The sequence below is a fragment of the Sinohyriopsis cumingii genome, chromosome 11 (assembly GCF_028554795.1).
Source record: "Sinohyriopsis cumingii isolate HCF-2022 chromosome 11, ASM2855479v2, whole genome shotgun sequence".
In the NCBI taxonomy this organism is placed as follows: Eukaryota; Metazoa; Mollusca; class Bivalvia; order Unionida; family Unionidae; genus Sinohyriopsis; species Sinohyriopsis cumingii.
The window spans coordinates 64,984,986-65,004,474 of record NC_142971.1 but is presented as its reverse complement, the minus strand read 5'-3'; the positions used below and the strand labels follow the sequence as shown (position 1 = coordinate 65,004,474).

At 35.2% G+C, this 19,489-nt stretch overlaps 1 protein-coding gene across 1 annotated transcript in view; it reads left to right on the top strand.

Moving 5' to 3' along the window:
- The window catches only part of LOC149788590 (E3 ubiquitin-protein ligase PDZRN3-like), a 405,601-nt gene that overhangs the window by 27,979 nt on the left and 358,133 nt on the right, over window positions 1-19,489 (top strand). Inside the window, exon 2 of the mRNA XM_089974641.1 lies at window positions 8,275-8,355. Within this exon, the coding sequence (XP_089830767.1) occupies window positions 8,275-8,355 (81 nt within the window). The remainder of the gene's footprint in view (window positions 1-8,274; window positions 8,356-19,489) is intronic.

Genomic DNA, 19,489 nt, shown 5'->3' with positions numbered 1-19,489 from the left:
AGGTTACATTTTACTGGTTTTTTAAAATACATTTGTTGAGTCTACCAAATATGCTTGGTGTTACAAGATGGGTAGAAGCTGAGTCGGTTGACTTTGGTACCAAATATTGTAACAGGTTACTTATATTACTAGAACTGTTATCTGGTTAATCATTACAGCTCTGAGAAAGATATGAAAGCAAAGATCATGAGTCTGATAAACTTAGCTGTGAATTTTCAGGCTGCTTACTTTTTGAACTATGAACTAATACATGAAAAATTGGTTTAATATCAAATAAATTTAAGCCATTTGTAACACAGGAAATACTTAACTGCTGAATAAACTCATGCTTAGATTATTCACTCATGAAACTTGTGTAGCACGGATGCCACAAGAAACCAATAGGTAACTTTGCTAATTAATGAACAAATTTGAATTTTAAAGTTAATCTGTATTATTGAAGAGAGGTATGATATTTCTCATGGATGATTGAAGCAAGTCGGGATATCATTCAAATTTATATACATAATATGTTCTCTTTGTCTCTTTTTCCTTTTTAGTACTTCATGATGCCCGCTGTCATTACAATTCCTATGACAATTCCTATGAGTGCAGCATTAAATTATCTGAGAGCATTGAATGAATTTTTGGCCCCAAATAGAGATGATAATATGATATTTCCTTCCAAATTTGTTGTAAATTATTTAAATACAGCTTTAATTAAAAAAGGCTGTTTATGCTCTGCATCCATGCAATCCTGTTGGGAAAAATGATTTATTTGTCGCTACAGCATCCGTGTGTTATCTGATACAATGACATTTAGCACAAGGAGACATTGAACTCGACCAAGATAAATTGTTTTAAAAGTTTCTGAAATGAATTTAACATTAAAGAAGAAATAATCATTGAAGAGAAACAGTGTGGGTATTCAAGAAATATTGCCATGCCAAGCAAGACGAAAACAAAGGAATATTACCAAAGTAACTGACAGGACAAAGGAATTCCTGTCTGACTTGCAATTATGATGAAGAGGGTTAGGCAAAAGTATATTTTGTACATATTTGGAAATATTTGCATGATCTTGAAATAAGAGCTAAATGTATAATACTGGTTTAAATAATACAGTGTATGTACAGGTGTTATAGGGAATTTTTTATTATACCATAGGGAGCTTGGAAAATTTTGTCAATTGGTTTTGAAACCTGTTATTGATTTGCTCCAGCATATATTTTAAAATATATGTGTCACTTTTTATATATGTATTACGCTTTCTTCTGCCAGCCAAAGCATTGCATAATATATGGAATTATTAATCAAATATTATCTAGTGTTTGTACATGTATTTAATTAAACATGTAATAAAGTCTAATTATCTCTACTTTTAACAGTATTGGGAACTATAAATTCAGAATCAACCACAGTTTGTATTATACTAAACATTGAACATGGCTTCATTACTTGTACTTTTTGGAGAGCAATAAAATAGTTCCAACCATAAGTAGGTGTTCAGATAGATGCAATAGATAATTCATTAGCTTAAGCACATTATACTGCATATTTTCAGTGTTTGATGTTTTGTAAAAAAAAACATATTAGTCTTGATATGTATGGATGTCCCTCACTTTAAAACACCTCAATATAATGCAACCCCATTTATAATTTGGGTTTGGTGTTTTACATCTCATCAATATATGAAGGTTATTTAGTGACAAAACAGTTGGGGTACAATACTTTGCTCAAGAACACACTATGGTAGCCAACCCAGCTGGTCTACCGGATGGAGGGATTTGAACATTTGATTACGAGTGTGGAATGCAAACCATAAAGCTGCAGCAGCTCGGACTTAAATCCCATGAACTTGTTTGAATTGTGTTTTTATCATTGCAAAAGGGTGCTTTTCACTTAATTTTCATTCTTGGCTTTTGGGAACTCAGTTTTAATGTTATTTCACAGGAGTAAATACTATTATTTTTGTGTTTTAATGAAGTTTCAGAACAATTCTTTGATGGAATGTACCTCATTGTAGAGTGCCCACTCACTTGCACTATGGGTCATTTATGACCTTTCAGGACACATCATTGATTGGATGTGCCTCAGTAGATGCCCACTCACACTACAGTTCATTTATGACCTTTCAGGACACATCATTGATAGGATGTTGACCTTTCATGACACATCATTGATGGTATGCACCTCCATAGAGTGCCCAGGTCATTTATTACCTTTTAGGACACATCATGGATGGAATGTACCTCATTAGAGTGCCCACTCACACTACAGGTCATTTATTACCTTTTAGGACACATCATCGATGGTATGTGCCTCCATAGAGTGCCCACTCACACAACAGGTCATTTATTACCTTTTAGGACACATCATTGATGGGATGTACCTCAATAGAGTGCCCACCCACTTGCATTACAGGTCATTTATGATGGGCATTATAAAGAGGTAAAGTGTATTTAACATTAATTTAACAAAGTTCTAATTAGAATTAGCTGAGTCAGTTGCTGAAATATAATTGTCAGTTTCTGTCAATTACAAATATTCTGTAGTATTTATATATGAATGAATTGTGTCCAGATGGCATGAAGAAGAAAGACAAAGAGGGCCTAGCCTAACAAAGTACATATTTATATGTGTATGAGCTGTGTCCAGCTTGCATAAAGATGAAAGACAAAGAGGGCCTAGCCAAGGAAAGTACATACTTGTTTTTCCTTTGAACATTGTCATTATTATTTAAATTAATTCATTTAACTGACTTGAAGGATAGTTTACTAGATTTTTTCCATTCATACTTTGGATAAGTGTTTAAAATGTAATCAGTTAAATTACAGTTACTTTTCTAAAGGTTGATTGCAGTTACAGTTGTAATTACTTTCTTTTGGGCAGAGTGATTGATCAAATTTCATTGCTTTTTGGAAGTTAATCAATTAAAATTTGCACCATTTTAATTATTTCTTCATAAAATCACACAAAACCATTCTGTGTATTGTAAGGCTGACAAGAGCAATATCCAGATCTTCATAACTAAAAGTATTTTTTATTTTAAGAGAAACAGACATATTGATACTCCTAGGATTCTTATTATTTCAATGCTAATTGAACTATTTGTTACTTTCATTCAGTCATAGGACCTTGTTGGCCAAATCAAGACTAATGAATAGACACTAAATGTCCTTTGAGTACCACTTTAATATCATTAAGTCAACAACATTTAACATATCGTGTTATCTATTGCAACATCATTGTCATAAGCATCCACCTTGCAGAACTTCAGTCTTTACTGAAATAAAAACAACGCAAATGAGTTAATTGGTAAATTGTAATCATCCCATTTTTTAAATGAAATGCAGATACCTCCAGATTTAACTATATTGGCAACTTATTGTTAAGTTTTAAATGAATTTAAAATTAGTTTAAGTGTTGTAAGCAATATTCACGAAAATGTAATTGTGTTATAATTAGACCGTAGGTATAGGTATTAACTGAGTATTGAAAAATATTGTGTCAGAGGACATGTTGCGCAGAATGCCCTGGAAGCTTGTGAGGGCATTTCTATGCCACAAATTGAACAGAGGCCCATCATTTCGTAAGACTCGGTCAATGACCTTAATAAATATATGTTAAAAACAAGCATTCAGTCATTCTTTTATGGTATAGATCTGGGTCAGACAGTATATTGATACTTTTTCTATATCAATACCTATATTGATACAACAGGTGAGGAATCAATAAAAAAATATATTTTATACAGTTACTTTAATTGTCATGAGTAATTTTTAGATGTTTTCTTTGTTATTCTTTAAATTGTAAATACATCCATATCAGGCATATGCACTCATTTCTTTCAGGAAAAAATAAAACTGATGGCAACACCAACGCACCTTCTACAAATTAATAAAATGTGACTAACACAGTTAACATTCTGCCATCCTCCTGCCTACCAATTCCATGCTAATTATTTTATCAGATCAGCATGTTCTGACAATGCTAACATATCAATGTCAAGAAGACATTTCAGATTTGTTCTACATAAATGATCTAAGTACATTACTGATAATTTGATAGCCAGTTTTATGTGAAGTTTATCTCTTGCTTTATATCTTGTCTACTTGGACCAAATTTTAAGGCTACATTTCTCGTGTGCACACAGTGAAATATGTTAGATTCAATTTTGGTTGGTGGTAGCTGTTCAAGCCCAGGCTAAAACAATAGCACCACCCAGAAGTAGCATTAGTTTGTCCACTGCGTGACACACAAGATGTATTGGCAACCAATCTCAATCCAGACAGATACAAAACATCATTGAAACTTGGCAAAAGTGGCTTTTAAATAATTTGTAAAAAGTACTTAAAGTGTACATGGGGAACATGTTTGGAATATTGCCTTGTGCACTGAAATATGTAATTAGCAACTGAACATGCCAATGGAATAACAAGAGCAAATTTGCACAGAATTGACAAGGTGACATATTTCAAAACACATGAGTTGCAAAGTTAAAGCACCTTGTTAGTTTGGAGATAGGGAGTGTGTATTGTCAATAATTTTCTTTTTCACTGACAGAAATGAGGTGATTGAATGCTGGAGGTAGGGCCAGTGCCAGGATATTTTGCGCCTTAGGCAGACCTTCCACCTTGTCCTTATGCACCACCCTCCAGGCCTTGCTTGGTTAAGACCAGGGGTGTCCAAAGTTCGGCCCGCGAGCCAATCACAGCCTGTGGTAAGATTTCATATGGCCTGCAGCTTCGGTCATATAATGTATTATTTATGGCCCGCTAGCACGCGAACCCTTCTCCGCTCATTTCTGCCATGGCGACTGAAGAGAAAAAGAGGAAAGTTGACAGTGAGGGCTGCCACTTTCAGGAGAGATGGGAATTACAGTACTTTTTCACTGAAAATCTAGGCAATTGTGTTTGTCTCATTTGTAACGAGACGGTTGCCTTGTTTAAGGATTTCAACATAAAGAGACACTACCAGACTAAACATGCTAACACATATGACAAGCTAACAGCGAGTGACGGCGCTGAAAAAGTGAAGCAACTCCAAGCTGCTCTGGTGTCACAACAGCGATTCTTCACGTGGGCCTGTGAGTCAAAGGAAAATATCACCAAAGCAAGCTACAAAGTGGCCATGTTAATAGCTAAACATGGCAAATCTTTTACTGAAGGTACATTTATCAAAGACTGTGTCGTGAAAATAGTGGAGAACATTTACCCCGAGAAGAAGCAAGAATTTATGAATGTTTGCCTGGCACGTAACACTGTGGCACGGAAAGTTGAGGACATATCGTCAGATATTCAGAGACAACTGAGGGACAGGGGAGTGACTTTTGATTATTTCTCATTAGCCTGTGATGAAAGCACCGATGCTTCTGACACTGCACAGCTCTTGATATTTTTAAGAGGAGTTGACAACAACATGAACGTAACAGAGGAGCTGCTTGACCTCCAAAGCCTTAAAGACCAAACCAGAGGAACGAATTTATTCATTTCTGTTTGTGATGCTGTTGATGATATGAAACTACTGTGGAGTAAAGTTTCTGGGATCATTACCAATGGTGCGCCTGCCATGGCTGGTGAGTGAAGTGGATTGTCCACACTGATTTGCAATAAAGTCAGCGAAGAAGGAGGTGACGCTATTAAAATACACTGAATAATTCATCAGCAGGCTCTCTGCACCAAACATCTCAAATTTGATCATGTTATGAAACCAGTGGTAAAGGCAATCAATTCTATTAGCTCTAAAGCTCTACACCACCGACAGTTTCACCAGTTCTTGCTTGACATCCAAGCTGAATGCGGAGACATAATATATCACAACGTTGTGAGGTGGCTAAGTTGGGGGTCTGCAATGCAGCGATTTTTCTGTCTCAGAGAAGAAATAAGACATTTTTTGTGTGAAAAGGGGCAACTGATGGAAGAATTGTCCGATCCTGTATGGCTGGCAGATTTGTCTTTTTTGGTTGACATAATGAAGCATCTGAATGGGCTGAATGTTAATCTTCAAGAACGAGATGCAGTGGTGAGCCAGCTATACGCTCACGTCAAGGCCTTTGGAATGAAGCTGCAAATTTTCCAAAGACATTTGTCCCAAACAGAGCCCTGCACCGCACACTTCCCAGCTTTGAAAGAGGTAATTGACAGTTTCCCACAGGACAACATCAGTGTGCAATTGAAGAGTTATGCAACAACTATCACATCTCTTTCTGTGGAGTTCAACAAACGCTTTCAGGATTTTGCAGTTATTGAAAAGGACATGTTGCTTTTCTCTTCTCCCTTCTCCGTGGACCCTGATGATGCTCCTCCACAGCTGCAGCTGGAGCTCATTGAGCGTCAGTGTGACGATGAGTGGTGCACCAACGGGCAGCTGAATAAAGGCAGATTTCCAGCAATGCGAACATTTGCTAAGAAAATGCTGAGCTTATTCGGCTCCACATATTTGTGTGAGCAGACATTCTCTCTCATGAACTTAAACAAGAACCGATTGAGGTCAAGACTAAGTGACTCCTACTTACGTGACATTTTACGCATCTCAACCAATGCCCTCAAACCAGACCTGGCCTCTTTAGTGAAATCCAGATCTCAGTATCACCCTTCTCATTAGTGTCAGCAAGTTATTGGTTTCTTGATCAATCTGAAATTGAGTGTTTTGAACAGTAACATCTGTCACTATTAACAGTGAAAAGCCAAAAGCACACTTATGCACTTGGACTTATGGCACTGATTTTATTAAACTCTTGAATAAGATTTGGTTATAACTGCTGATGTTACGTACCTGTATATGTGGCACAAACTATTATTTTCTGAAATATCTTTTAAAAGACAAAAGCAAAATTCACTTGTTTTAAACTTTAATGATAACAGAAAACTTTGCTTTAGTTATAACTCCTGTTTAAAATGACCATGAGGCAAAGATATTTATCTAACTCATGGAAATTTAAGGTATTACATACAGTTCAATGTTATCTGACTCTAGATATGAATGAAGGGCAGAATTGTGTTTTTAGAGTTGTTCATGTCTGCCTGAGTGGCTTATATTTAGTTACATTGCCATTTGAAAAATAAAGATAATTGTGACAATGAAAATTGTTTTATTTTTGTATTGTTCTATAACGGTGTATATTTGCATGTAACTTATGTGGTTAAAAAAATATCAGAAGGAACTATTGGCCCCCGGGCATCTTCACTTTATCAAATCTGGTCCTCTTTGCAAAAAGTTTGAACACCCCTGGTTTAGACTGTTCATTAGTATTAATACATGTTCCACTTGACAAGTTATTATTTTCATTATTATTTTCATTATTTAGTCAACACATTTAATGATGATAAATGAATAACCCGACAGTGTACATCAGTTTTGGCACCCTCCAAATCTTGGCGGCTAAGCCTAGTTCGTTTAGTGGATGAAACCAGGCCTGAATGGAGCTTGTTTACTCTTATAAGAAAGTGGTAAATATATTTACTTTACTATGGTCAATACCACAGGATATTGACAAGTGACAACAATGTTAAACTGATGGGACCATTTATAAAGTGAGTAATAATCTTCCTCATGGGGTATTGTTGACTGTAATTGAATAAATTAGTGTTACTTGCATTATAAATATGCCTTCTGACAGTTACTTGTGTTTACTTAGGAAATTACCATAGTAGCCATTTACAGGTGATTGCAGTTACTAAATACAATTACAGCATGGTCTTGTTTTGAATATTTCTTATAAATGCTTTACAGTTCTTTATTTAATGTGACATTTTGATAACTTGTGTGTAGACTATTCCTTCCATAAAAAATAAAAAAGTGGCAAGGAAGATTTTTGATGATTGACCATTGCCAGTTTCATTTAATCAGTTATCTGTCGACTGAATCGGCTAAAAGGATCAAAGTAGTAAATGTTGTTTGGAAGACATCATGAGTACTTGCCACTGTCCTGAATGGACTAGGGAATGGTTGATATTTAGCAGCCAAATTACCAAGTTTGTTTAGCATTTGGGAGAAATGAATTAAAACTTGATAATATTTCTGCTGAGTGGTGTAACTATTTGTTTCTTTTTAAATATGACAGGGATAATGAGGAGGCATGAAATGAATTCTGTAATAGTTGGATGGTACAGAAGATGTGAGAACTGAATGTTTTTCATGTGTTGTCCTTCAGCTATTGATTTTCCTGTGTAAAATGTTCACAGAGAGAGGGGTGCATAAATACAAAGCAGAAAGCTTGGTCCTGTTAATGGGAGCTGGGGAATCTAGTGGCATTAGATCCCTGATGACATCTGTCTTCATTTTTTATTTCAGTGTGGAGAAGATCAGTGGGTGACTGTGATGTTAGAGAGGCAGAACGGGACACTGGGATTTAACATCATGGGGGGATTCACGGTAAGGAACATAAAACAAAGCTAATTTTAGATTGATTTATCTTTCAGCAGACAGTTTTAATTTCCTGTTGAAATTAATGTTTACTTTGAAATTATTACATGATTTATGCAGATTTAAAATGTTGATGAATACCAAATGGGGGCATTCCACATATCTGATGTAATTGCAGATACTTGAATACAAAAATGTTGATTGAGAATGGTGTACATTAAGTACAAGAGTTAAAGATGCAAGATACTCAACAACTTGACGCATCACCTTGCATATCTGTTTTAACTACCTGAAAATATTAAAAGATTTTGTGTTTCTGATTACAATACGTGGTAGTCAAGGTAAATTTAAGAGCTAAATATGCAGTCACATTGATAGTTTTTCATCGGTGGGGACATACCAATTAAATGTAATAGCAAGTAGATATTAAAACTATTACATTGATTATTAAATTCATCATCTGAATCGTTATCATCATCATTCCTCTTCCACCAGGACATGTAGTGTGAATGGCCGGAACTTAACTTTTTTCACTTTTAAGGATGATTACTGGTAAGATGCAATGGTATTTCAGTTTTTGCACAGCTTAAGGTCAGGACAGATTGAAACAGAAATACATGATCAGGTTGCTGTGCTTTTGTTTTGCACTAGATTACACAAAAATGGGTCCCATTAGACAACAATATTGCTGTTTGAAAATTAAATTTTGAAAATATAACAAAGTTTAAATCCAATAATGTCTTTTCATACAAAATGCTCTTTCATTAATCCATACACAGGTACATGTGTATTGATAGTGATGATAACTGCCCGTGATAATCACAACATACATCCCACAAAGTTAGTGTGCCTGTGATAATCACAACATATATCCCACAAAGGTAGTGTGCCTTTGATAATCACAAGATATATCCCACAAAGGTAGTGTGCCCTTGATAATCACAACATACATCCCACAAAGGTAGTGTGCCCTTGATAATCACAACATACATCCCACAAAGTTAGTGTGCCCGTGATAATCACAACATACATCCCACAAGGTAGTGTGCCCTTGATAATCACAACATACATCCCACAAAGTTAGTGTGCCCGTGATAATCACAACATACATCCCACAAGGTAGTGTGCCCTTGATAATCACAACATACATCCCAGAAGGGTAGTGTGCCCTTGATAATCACAACATACAGCCCACAAAGGTAGTGTGCCCGTGAAAATCACAGCATACAGCCCACAAAGGTAGTGTGCCCGTGATAATCACAACATACAGCCCACAAAGGTAGTGTGCCCGTGATAATCACGACATACATCCCACAAAGGGTACTGTGTCCATAATAATCACAACATACAGCCCACAAAGGGTACTGTGTCCATAATAATCACATGATAATTCCACAAAAGTAGTGTGACCTTGATAAGCACACAATACAGTCCAAAAAAGGAATTGTGTTTTAAGATGACTTTGTTCATAAAATCTAATCTGTTGTAGTACAAGGTCATAGGTTGAAGTCTTACTAATAATTTTCAGTTTTGTCTTCATGAAATGATATTTAATTTGAATAAAAACCAAAATGTTTGCCATATAAACTCTGTGCAAGGTGGCTTGTATGGTCTGTAGTGGCCAAATAAAAAAATTGCAGTGGGGCATATAGAAGGGGTTCCTGTAATAGCAAAAGAAGAATGGCAATTGGAGAGATAGTTGTTGTTGTTGTAGAGTTTAACGCCATTTTTCAGCACACGATAGGCTATACATGGCAGCCAGTATTATTGGTGGAGGAAGAACCCGGGAAATTTCCGGAAAGAACCACCGACCCTTGAGAAGCTATTGGCAAGCTTTCTCACATACCCACATTGGCCGAATCTGAGACTTGAACCCATGCAGACAGAGGTGAGATGGCAGTGATCTGTAACAGAGAGCGCTTTAGACCACTCGGCCACTCAGGGCCCCAAATTGGGGAGATAGAGGAGGTTCCTGTTATGACAAGAGAAGCATTACAGTGGGGGATATAGAAGGTGGGTTGGTCTTGTATGGTTTCATTTGAACTCTGTATTTTTAGTTCTAATGAAATGAAGAAAAGGTTTGCTATTTTAAGCCAAATGTACTACATACCTCTTCTTCATGATTTAACATCTAGGGACAAATTCTGGATCTGCCCTTTAATGTCATTGTGTACAAAATATGGAATCAGTCAGATGTATCATTCTGGATCTGCCCTTTAATGTCATTGTGTACAAGATATGGAATCAGTTAGATGTATCATTCTGGATCTGCCCTTTAATGTCATTGTGTACAAGATATGGAATCAGTCAGATGTATCATTCTGGGTCTGCCCTTTAATGGCATTGTATACAAGATATAGAATCAGTCAGATGTATCATTCTGGATCTGCCCTTTAATGTCATTGTGTACAAGATATGGAATCAGTCAGATATATCATTCTGGATCTGCCCTTTAATGGCATTGTGTACAAGATATAGAATCAGTCAGAAGTAGCGGTAGTGTCTGGTTTGAAGGTCCAGTTCTTCCACATACTATCATTTAAAGGAATCTGAGAGGGATGTTAAATAAAATTTGAATGATTCAATCTAGAAAGAATTTGTTCATTAATTATATCAGAGACAACTTAAGTCTACATTTTTGATTTGTTCTTGTTCAGTTTTCCTGTATTTAATAAGCAGTACATTTATTGTTTTATTGTGCTTATTCATTTGTTTGTAATTCAAGAGTTGATAAGCGTCTAAAAATCCAGATTTGGACCATATATACTCTTTAATAAACCAGTTTGTCAGTTTGTGCATAAGCCCCCCCCCCCACTGAATAGGTATAAACACTAAAAAGTGAATGACCCGCATATAAGCCAACCCAAAAGTCTGAGGCAACATCACAAGATGCATGCATTAAGTTCTAAATGCATTTATTTTTAAAAAATTACCTGTATAACTCTCTTGGGGTTGGCTTGTATGATTACTACATAGAAAAGGTATAAGCTTGTTTGAAAAGTCAAGAAACTTTTTTTTCTTTCTTTTTTACTTATTGTTTTTGCCAAATTCAGATTTGTGTATAACTTATTCAGACAGCTACAAGAACTGAGCATTCGTGGGTTGCTGTAACACTATCTCTTTTGACTTGATTATTGTTTGTTGATGCATTATTACATTAGACTTTTTATATCATTGCACCGGTAATTACATTTTTAATTTGCCTTGAAATTATGCATACCTAACTCATTAAAGTATTATCCTAGTAGGACCACAGTAAACAAATATCGGTTTGTTTCAGCTCTCACAATTAGGATATCGAGCGTATTTACATAATGGGCCAACACACGTACATTGTAGGTTTGAACACGTGCTGAATGAAGTACATTCTGCTGAATGAAGTACATCCCTTGCATTTGAATCATCAGTACCACTGCACTAAACTTGAATGATATCTCCCAAATACAATAATGAAGTTTCAGAAATAGTGCCATGAAAATTATGCTAATACCGTAAAATCTGGGTTGTAGTCTGGTTTGCTTTGATGTAAGCTACCTTACAATGTAAATGAAGCAGCTATTGCTGATGAACAAAAGTGTTATCAGAAAGAACACGATTTTGGTCAAAAAATGAATCAAGCAAAATCTGCATCAAATGTGTTTGGGAATGAGCAAGGATTAAAGTGACACTAGGCATGATTTGCACTTTATAAGTACTGTACATTTAAATACAGTCTGGTCTCATGGGTAAACTCAAACTGGCCTGTGAATTATGAAGTCATTATTTACCTTTATTTAATTTTGTGCTGGAGAAATCAGAAAATGTGCACATGCAAAAAAAATAACAAAAGCAATCATAGTAGTGTGTAACAGTTTAGTAAGTGTTAGTATACCGAGAATATATTTTTTTCACATGCATATACGTCTTAGGACATGGAGAAAATGATTTTTCATGTCACAAGAATTACAGCCATTATGGTAGTCAGCCCAAAAAATCTTAAAAACGTTTCAGTTTTGAACTTGGCCAGTGGATAAGCCACCCCCTCCTTCTTCCAGGCCTTTATTTTGTATTAAATTATTTGGCTTATATGCAAGTATATACGGTGCTTGCACTTTGTAAATTCTGACTTTACCTGCTATTATAAAAATAGAAAAATTGAATATACTAGGGGATTAAATATGATCATTGGAAAGTTTGTGTTCTGGAACTTATTCTGTGACCCTTTTAAGACCAGTTGTAAATAATTAAAAATGTGGACCAATCTGCTGTTTGACTTGGTAAAGTGTTTATTAGTATTGGCAGGTGAGAGCAGAACATCATTCTTCAGTAAAGATAAACACTGGTCCAATCTGAACCATCACTTGAAGGATCTGGTGGGTGTTTGTAAAATTCATTAAACTGCTGGAAAGTTTAACTTGCCATTTCCAATTGGGCTAGTAAATTTTTTCAACCCATGCTGTTTGCAGGATTATTATATGCCAACTATTGCACACTTAACTTCTGGGTGATATCTGAACATAGTTTCTGCCATGTAATTGCTTTACAGCACTTGTTTAAAGGTGGTCTTTCTAGATTAAATACAAGTGTTTGGGTGAATTTTTTGATTCTGTTGCTTTATCGGCTTGACTTCAATTGAACCACACTTCAGTTACCCTTTGATCTGTGTGGTACAAAAGTTTTATCAGATCTCACCTTTATGTGGCTGTGTAATAATAAAGTACCAAGTGGACATAGTCTGTCAGGTTTTTGACATAGTCTGACAGATGTTATTGACATAGTCTGACAGAGGTTATGAAGAAGGGATAAGGAACTGGATCAGCATCCCCCTCCCACTGACTGGACTTCTTGGCTTTGACCCAGTATAACCAGATAGGAGTACATCCTCCAGTGCCATGGCCATCAATTTCTAGTTGTTATTTTTATTTCCCCATCATTAGTGGAATGGTTGACAATATATAGACAAAAATAAAAAAAAGACCAAACTAAATGCCAAGTATAAAAAACAAAACAGAAAACATGTTTTTCTGTGTAATTCATGGTCAGAAGATAGAGTTGTCAGTTAACTGGTTGTATGGGTACACAACAATACATATCTTTCTTTGTTCAGATTAATTTATGAATGTCCACACATGCAAAGTTCAATCATTTTTTGAACTCTGAATTTCAAGTTAATGAATTGTTCCTGTCAGATCACAGTGTTTTTTAATGACCATACAGCAATGGCTTCCAAATAGAACCATGACTTTGGGCATGTTTATGTTCAGTCATGAGGTTCTACACTTATTCATATAAATAAACTTGTTTGACAATTTTGAGTTCTCGTGAAGATGTGAAGAACTTAAGCTGTGATTGTGTTAGATGAGGGGGTTATTAAAAAGTGAAGTGATTGGTTTGGGGATTGTGATTGTTTTAGACATGGGGTTATTAAAAGATGGCTTGATTTGTTTGGCGAATTGTTTTAGACTAAGCGTTATTAGCTCAATTGGTCATAAATCAGAAGAGCTTAAGGGATTGCCTGTTGTCCTTTGTCTTTTATTTGTTGTCCTTATGTCTGTCCATTAGCATACATGTCTGTCCATTAGCATACATTTGTTAATTGTGCTTCTCTAAAACTACTTAGAGTATTGCCATGACATTTTACACACAAATTCATTCCACGATCTAGTTGGCCCTAAATGAAAACAGTGCTGCACATAGATTCAGTATGGCCACCAAGGTCTGAAACCCCTTTTATTGCTACTCCTTCTGAATGTATAGTCATAATGCATATGGTTTTAGTTGGTCCTAAATGAAAATGTGTTGATCTGACATCCAGTATGGCTTTCATGACAACCATCTTGAACATGTAATGTTGCTACTCATCCTGAATGACAAGACATATTGGCAAAGGGTTTTTAACCAGAAGACGTCCTATGATGACATTTTGGTTCCCATGGCTTTAAATGCTATTCTACTAACTTAAGGAACTAGCCTGGTGTATCAGTATGGATTTAGAATGCAAGTCTAGTAGCGGCCAGTTGAAAAAGTTCATACTGGGAGACTCAATGAGTAATCTAGAGTATAACAAATAATGTGTTACAATATTTAGTGATAGTTGGTTTAACCACCAAATGGTTATGAAGAAGATATGGTCTTATCTTTAATAAGAGGGATTCTTTCTAAAAATTTGGAGACTGTTGCAGAGTTGGAACTTTTCTAGTTTTAGTCAGAATTCCAGATTTTTAATGTAGACTGGTTTTCATTTGTTAAAATTTCGAGGAGACTTTTTTCCATTTATTTTAATCAAAATATTTTTTCTGGATATAATTTGAGTGGGAAAGAAAGTAATATAACACCAAGATACCATATGGATATAAAACACAATTAATTTTACTATATGTTCTCTACATTTGTTTCTCAATACTGACCTTTCCACTGTGACAATTAATACAAATCATATGGTAATTTAAAATACCTTCAAAGATGACTTCACGGTCAAGTTCTTTTTTTTGGCAAAAACCGAGCATGCAAACATGACTGGGTGACTAGAAGAAAACTTAAGATTATACCAAGGTTCATATACCCAAAGGTCATGAAGGTGCAAGGGTACATCAAATTGAATACATATAATTTTCCTACATAAAGCTGTTTATTTAGCGCATCTTGGATTTGTATGATATCAATGGGATGTTCCTGTCTCTTCTTGGATTTGTATGATAACAATGGGATGTTCTTGTCTCTTCTTGGATTTGTATGATAACAATGAGATGTTCTTGTCTCTTCTTGGATTTGTGTGATAATGGGATGTTCTTGTCTCTTCTTGGATTTGCATGATAACAATGGGATGTTCTTGTCTCTTCTTGGATTTGTATGATAACAATGGGATGTTCTTGTCTGTTCTTGGATTTGTATGATAACAATGGGATGTTCTTGTCTCTTCTTGGATTTGTATGATAACAGTGGGATGTTCTTGTCTCTTGTGGCTTTAAACTAATACATAGTTTCCTCGTTGACTTCATTGAAGGCCCTGGATTTCTGTACTTACAGTTTTGGCCTGAACTTCAGGCAGCCATTTTTAATTGTTTCCTTGTTTTTTTCAGCCATGTTGATAGCGTAACTGCTGGAATGTTTAAGTGCTTAGTAATCTCAGCTTTGCTTTTCAGACACTGTTTTACTTCAAGGATGGCATTGTATTTGACTTCTCTATATTTCATCTCCCTCTTCTGCTTTTTAGCTCTTCTAGTTTCCATTGTTTGGTGACTAAGATACAGTGTGATCAGCAAAGTGACTTGCTATAGATTTTAAAAAAAAATACATGTATTGTTGATTGTAGTGTTCAAAAGGATTTAATTTTTTGATTTTCTTTTTTCAAACCTACTTTACATGAAATTACTAACATTAATTAAATTAATAATGGGGTTCTCAAAGTCAGTTATTGTATTATCAATAAACAATGGACATAACCCGCTTTTTGATTAATTGTTACTCACAGTTTGGACAGTGCTGGCAGGTATCACAACTCGAGAAATCAAGCTTGCTGTTCATGATGGTTTTCACGTTTTGGATAATGTGTTGTGATTTCATAAGGAGTAGAGGATTTTGGACTTCTAAATTACTTGGATTAACAAATTAACCCCTGGTGATGAGTTTACATGGCAGGAGGTGGTAGCCTACTGCCGAGCTCTGTAGCATCAAGGTCATGTAAGATACACTAAAGTGGGTGGTATTATAGAAAGGTAGACAGGTGTAGCTCTACAATGATACAAAATAATTTGGAATTTCTAGTTGCACTACAAAATACAGAGGGAAAAACCTCATTTTTTGGGCCCAGTTTTGGTCTGAATCTGATTTTGTGTCTGATTTTAGACTTTTGGGTCTCAGATGTAAGGCAGACTTTTAAGTCTGAACTGCAAACAGACAGATAAACCTTTGCAAAAAGTAGGATAAGATAGGCATTTGGAATAAAGGGTGGTCTCGATAAAAAAAAATAATGGTTCCATTAAACAAAAAAACCACCCAAAAAAATCCAACTTTTACCCTATCTGCTCACATGTAAGCCAGTGAAAAACTATGTTTCTAATACAACTAGGAAGTATGTTATTGGAAGATCACCTGGAAGTTGATGTTTTAGGATGTGTTCAGAAATAGCTTTCAAAATGTGTTTTCCTATTCTAATTTCAGATGAAAATGACAAAAACCTCCAGGGGTTAATGTGTTAAGGGGGTGTACTCTAATAGTTGATGCCTGGATAATTAATGTAAAAAAGATGTAAGGAAAGAATAAACTTAGCCAGGACTGGACAAATAGTTCAGATAATACAGGGTATTCAGAGGGACCTTCATTAAATATAAATTTGATTAAATTCATGCAATGCTTGTGTGAGTTTATTTCATTTTTTAAAATTTTGTTAAGCAGAATCACATTCAGTGTCAAAACAGTTAATACAGCGCATGTCCATATATCAGGGGTCTCAAACTCAAATCACCACAAGGGCCACATGTGTGCTAGTACCAAGACCAAAACAGTCGCAGTATATACTCATGTATAACTGAAATAATTTAGTACAAAATAAAGATCTGGATGAAGGGCGGGGGTGGTCGGCTTATCCACAAACCAAGGTCTAAACTTGAAAGTTTTTAAGATTCTTTTTTGACTACCATAATGGCAGTAAATCTTGTGACATGAAAAAATAATATTTCCCTGTCCTAAGACGTAAATGCATGTGAAAAAAATACATTCTTGGTGTCCTAACACTTACTAAATTGTTATAAACTACTATGATTGCTTTTGTTATCAATTTGCACGTGCATATTTTCTGATTTCTCTGACATGAAATTAATTAGAGGTAAATAAACACTCAATTATTCAAGGGCTGGTTTGAGTTTACCCATGAGACCAGGCTTTACAATAATGTACAATGCAGTGCAAATTGCGATTAGCATCACTTTAATCCTTGTTTATTCCCAAACATATTAGATGCAGATTTTACTTTATTTATTGTTTCAACCAATCGCATTCTTCCAAATAACACTTCAGCTAGTCAGTAATAGTTGTTTCATTTACGTTGATTCACGTGCACACAAGTTTCTTTTTTTCAATGATAAAAGCGATACAATAAATTGAGGTAATCTTTATGAAAAGGTACACATGTTCAATTGTGCAAGGAACATAACCAGCATGACTGGTAAATGTTCATAAAGAATATCAATAATAAAGGCTAAAATTTTAATTCTGAATATAGATTAACTACGATCATCACCAATTTGTTTTACTTTTGCGTTTGGCTGAACAAATTTATAATTTTCCACACAATGGAAATCTGGATGTTTCAGCAAACTCCTTTGTTTATAATTGGCGGATTTGCTTTTTTTTTCTGACAGCAATACAAGCCGTTAATCTTTAAAACCCTGAGACTGGCTTGGTTAAGAGAGAATTTTGACCAGCAACTATATCAGCACTTTCATGTGTAATTGCCATTCACTCCATAATACACCACTCCCTCGAAAACTCGTGCCCTAACTTGCAAACCCGCTTATTATATGGGGTCTGTTGTGGATCCCATTTTTTTCTTCTTAAAAGTACCAATAATTTGACCCATTTTTGTTTAACATGAAGAAATTGTGATCAAAATTGGTAACTGAAACTCTGGTATATCATTGGTTTTATCAGCAAAAACAGTTGATAATACCCAGAAAATTGAGTCAACATTATAAAATTATCAACTTTAATAAGTAGTCAGGCTTTTAAACAAAATTCTTACAAACTATTTTCTTAGAACATCGTCAATAACAGTATGCAGCAAAATTTAGATCAGTGAAAATAGTGCTAATGCCTACTTGAAGCAGCACTATAATAAATAAATACCAATTAAATAAGTTTTTTTTATCAAGTGAAGTTCGTGTTTTAAGTTATATATTTTAGTTCGGTTTAAGTGTAATGATTATTAATGCAATGTATAATATTTTATTCAAACGTGAACTATGTCAATTCACAGTAACAGCTATGACTGTGAGCGTTTTCTGTAAGAACCTAAGTGCTGATGATGTTTTGATACCTAATTTGCATAAGTATTTGTTGCAGTCGTTGTTGTTGTGGAGTTTAACGCCATTTTTCAGCACATGATGTGCTATACATGGCAGCCAGTATTAATGGTTGAGGCAGAACCCGGGAAAATCACGGAAAGAACCACCTACCCACGAGAAGCTACTGGCAAGCTTTCTCACATACCCACATTGGCTGAATCCGAGACTCGAACCCACGTAGACAGATGTGAGATGGCACTGTGATCCATAACGGAGAGCGATTTAGACCACTCTGCAACTTGGGGCCCTTGTTGCAGTCAGATTGGTATTTGTTGTATTGTTGCACTGAATTAAAGCTGGCCTTGTATTACCATGTTAGCTAGTCTTTTGTATCAAATAAAGGGGGTAGAATAAATGAAAAGTTGAAAGGTATGCAAATCCAACCTGCATAAGAGCTAGTGGCCCTGGTCTAATGACAGATCATGAAACACTGTTACAATTTTTTTTCATTTATGAATATAATATAATTAAACTACCTTAAATTAGCAACAGTGATCAAAGATAGCAAGACAACCAAACAAAATGAATACTTTATGACCTAAAATTCTGTTTCACAGATACATTTTATTAATGAGAAGCTAGTTTCAGAGTTTGTAGTTGATTTGTAATTATTGAAGTGACACACTGAGATTTCCTCACGGATGACAAATTTCACTATTACTTGCAATTAAATCATTGCATCAATATTTTTCTAATAGAACAATTAAAAAAATGACTTTCGATGATGATGGCAGTTTTACGAATTAAATTTTTTTTTGTGTGTGTTTTTTTTTAAATAAAAGGAGTCTTGTTTTATTGTGAAATTGAATCAGTAAGTAGTCTGGCTTCCTGAATAGTCTGCTACTTGCATTGCATTCTACTATCATAGAGAGCAAAGCAGGGATCATAATATGGATCAGGCAACCAGACTACTCAACAACGATGTAAAGCAGTGATGTGATACACAATGTTTTTGCGTGCACGTGACGGTTGTTGAAACCAGTTGCAATATTGTTAACGATCTTTCAGTGGATGGGCATCTTGAAAATAAAGGTAATCTTTACATAAAAACAAATAAATGGTTAGAAAACGTGTTTTTTACATATATTCCCAACACGACTTTA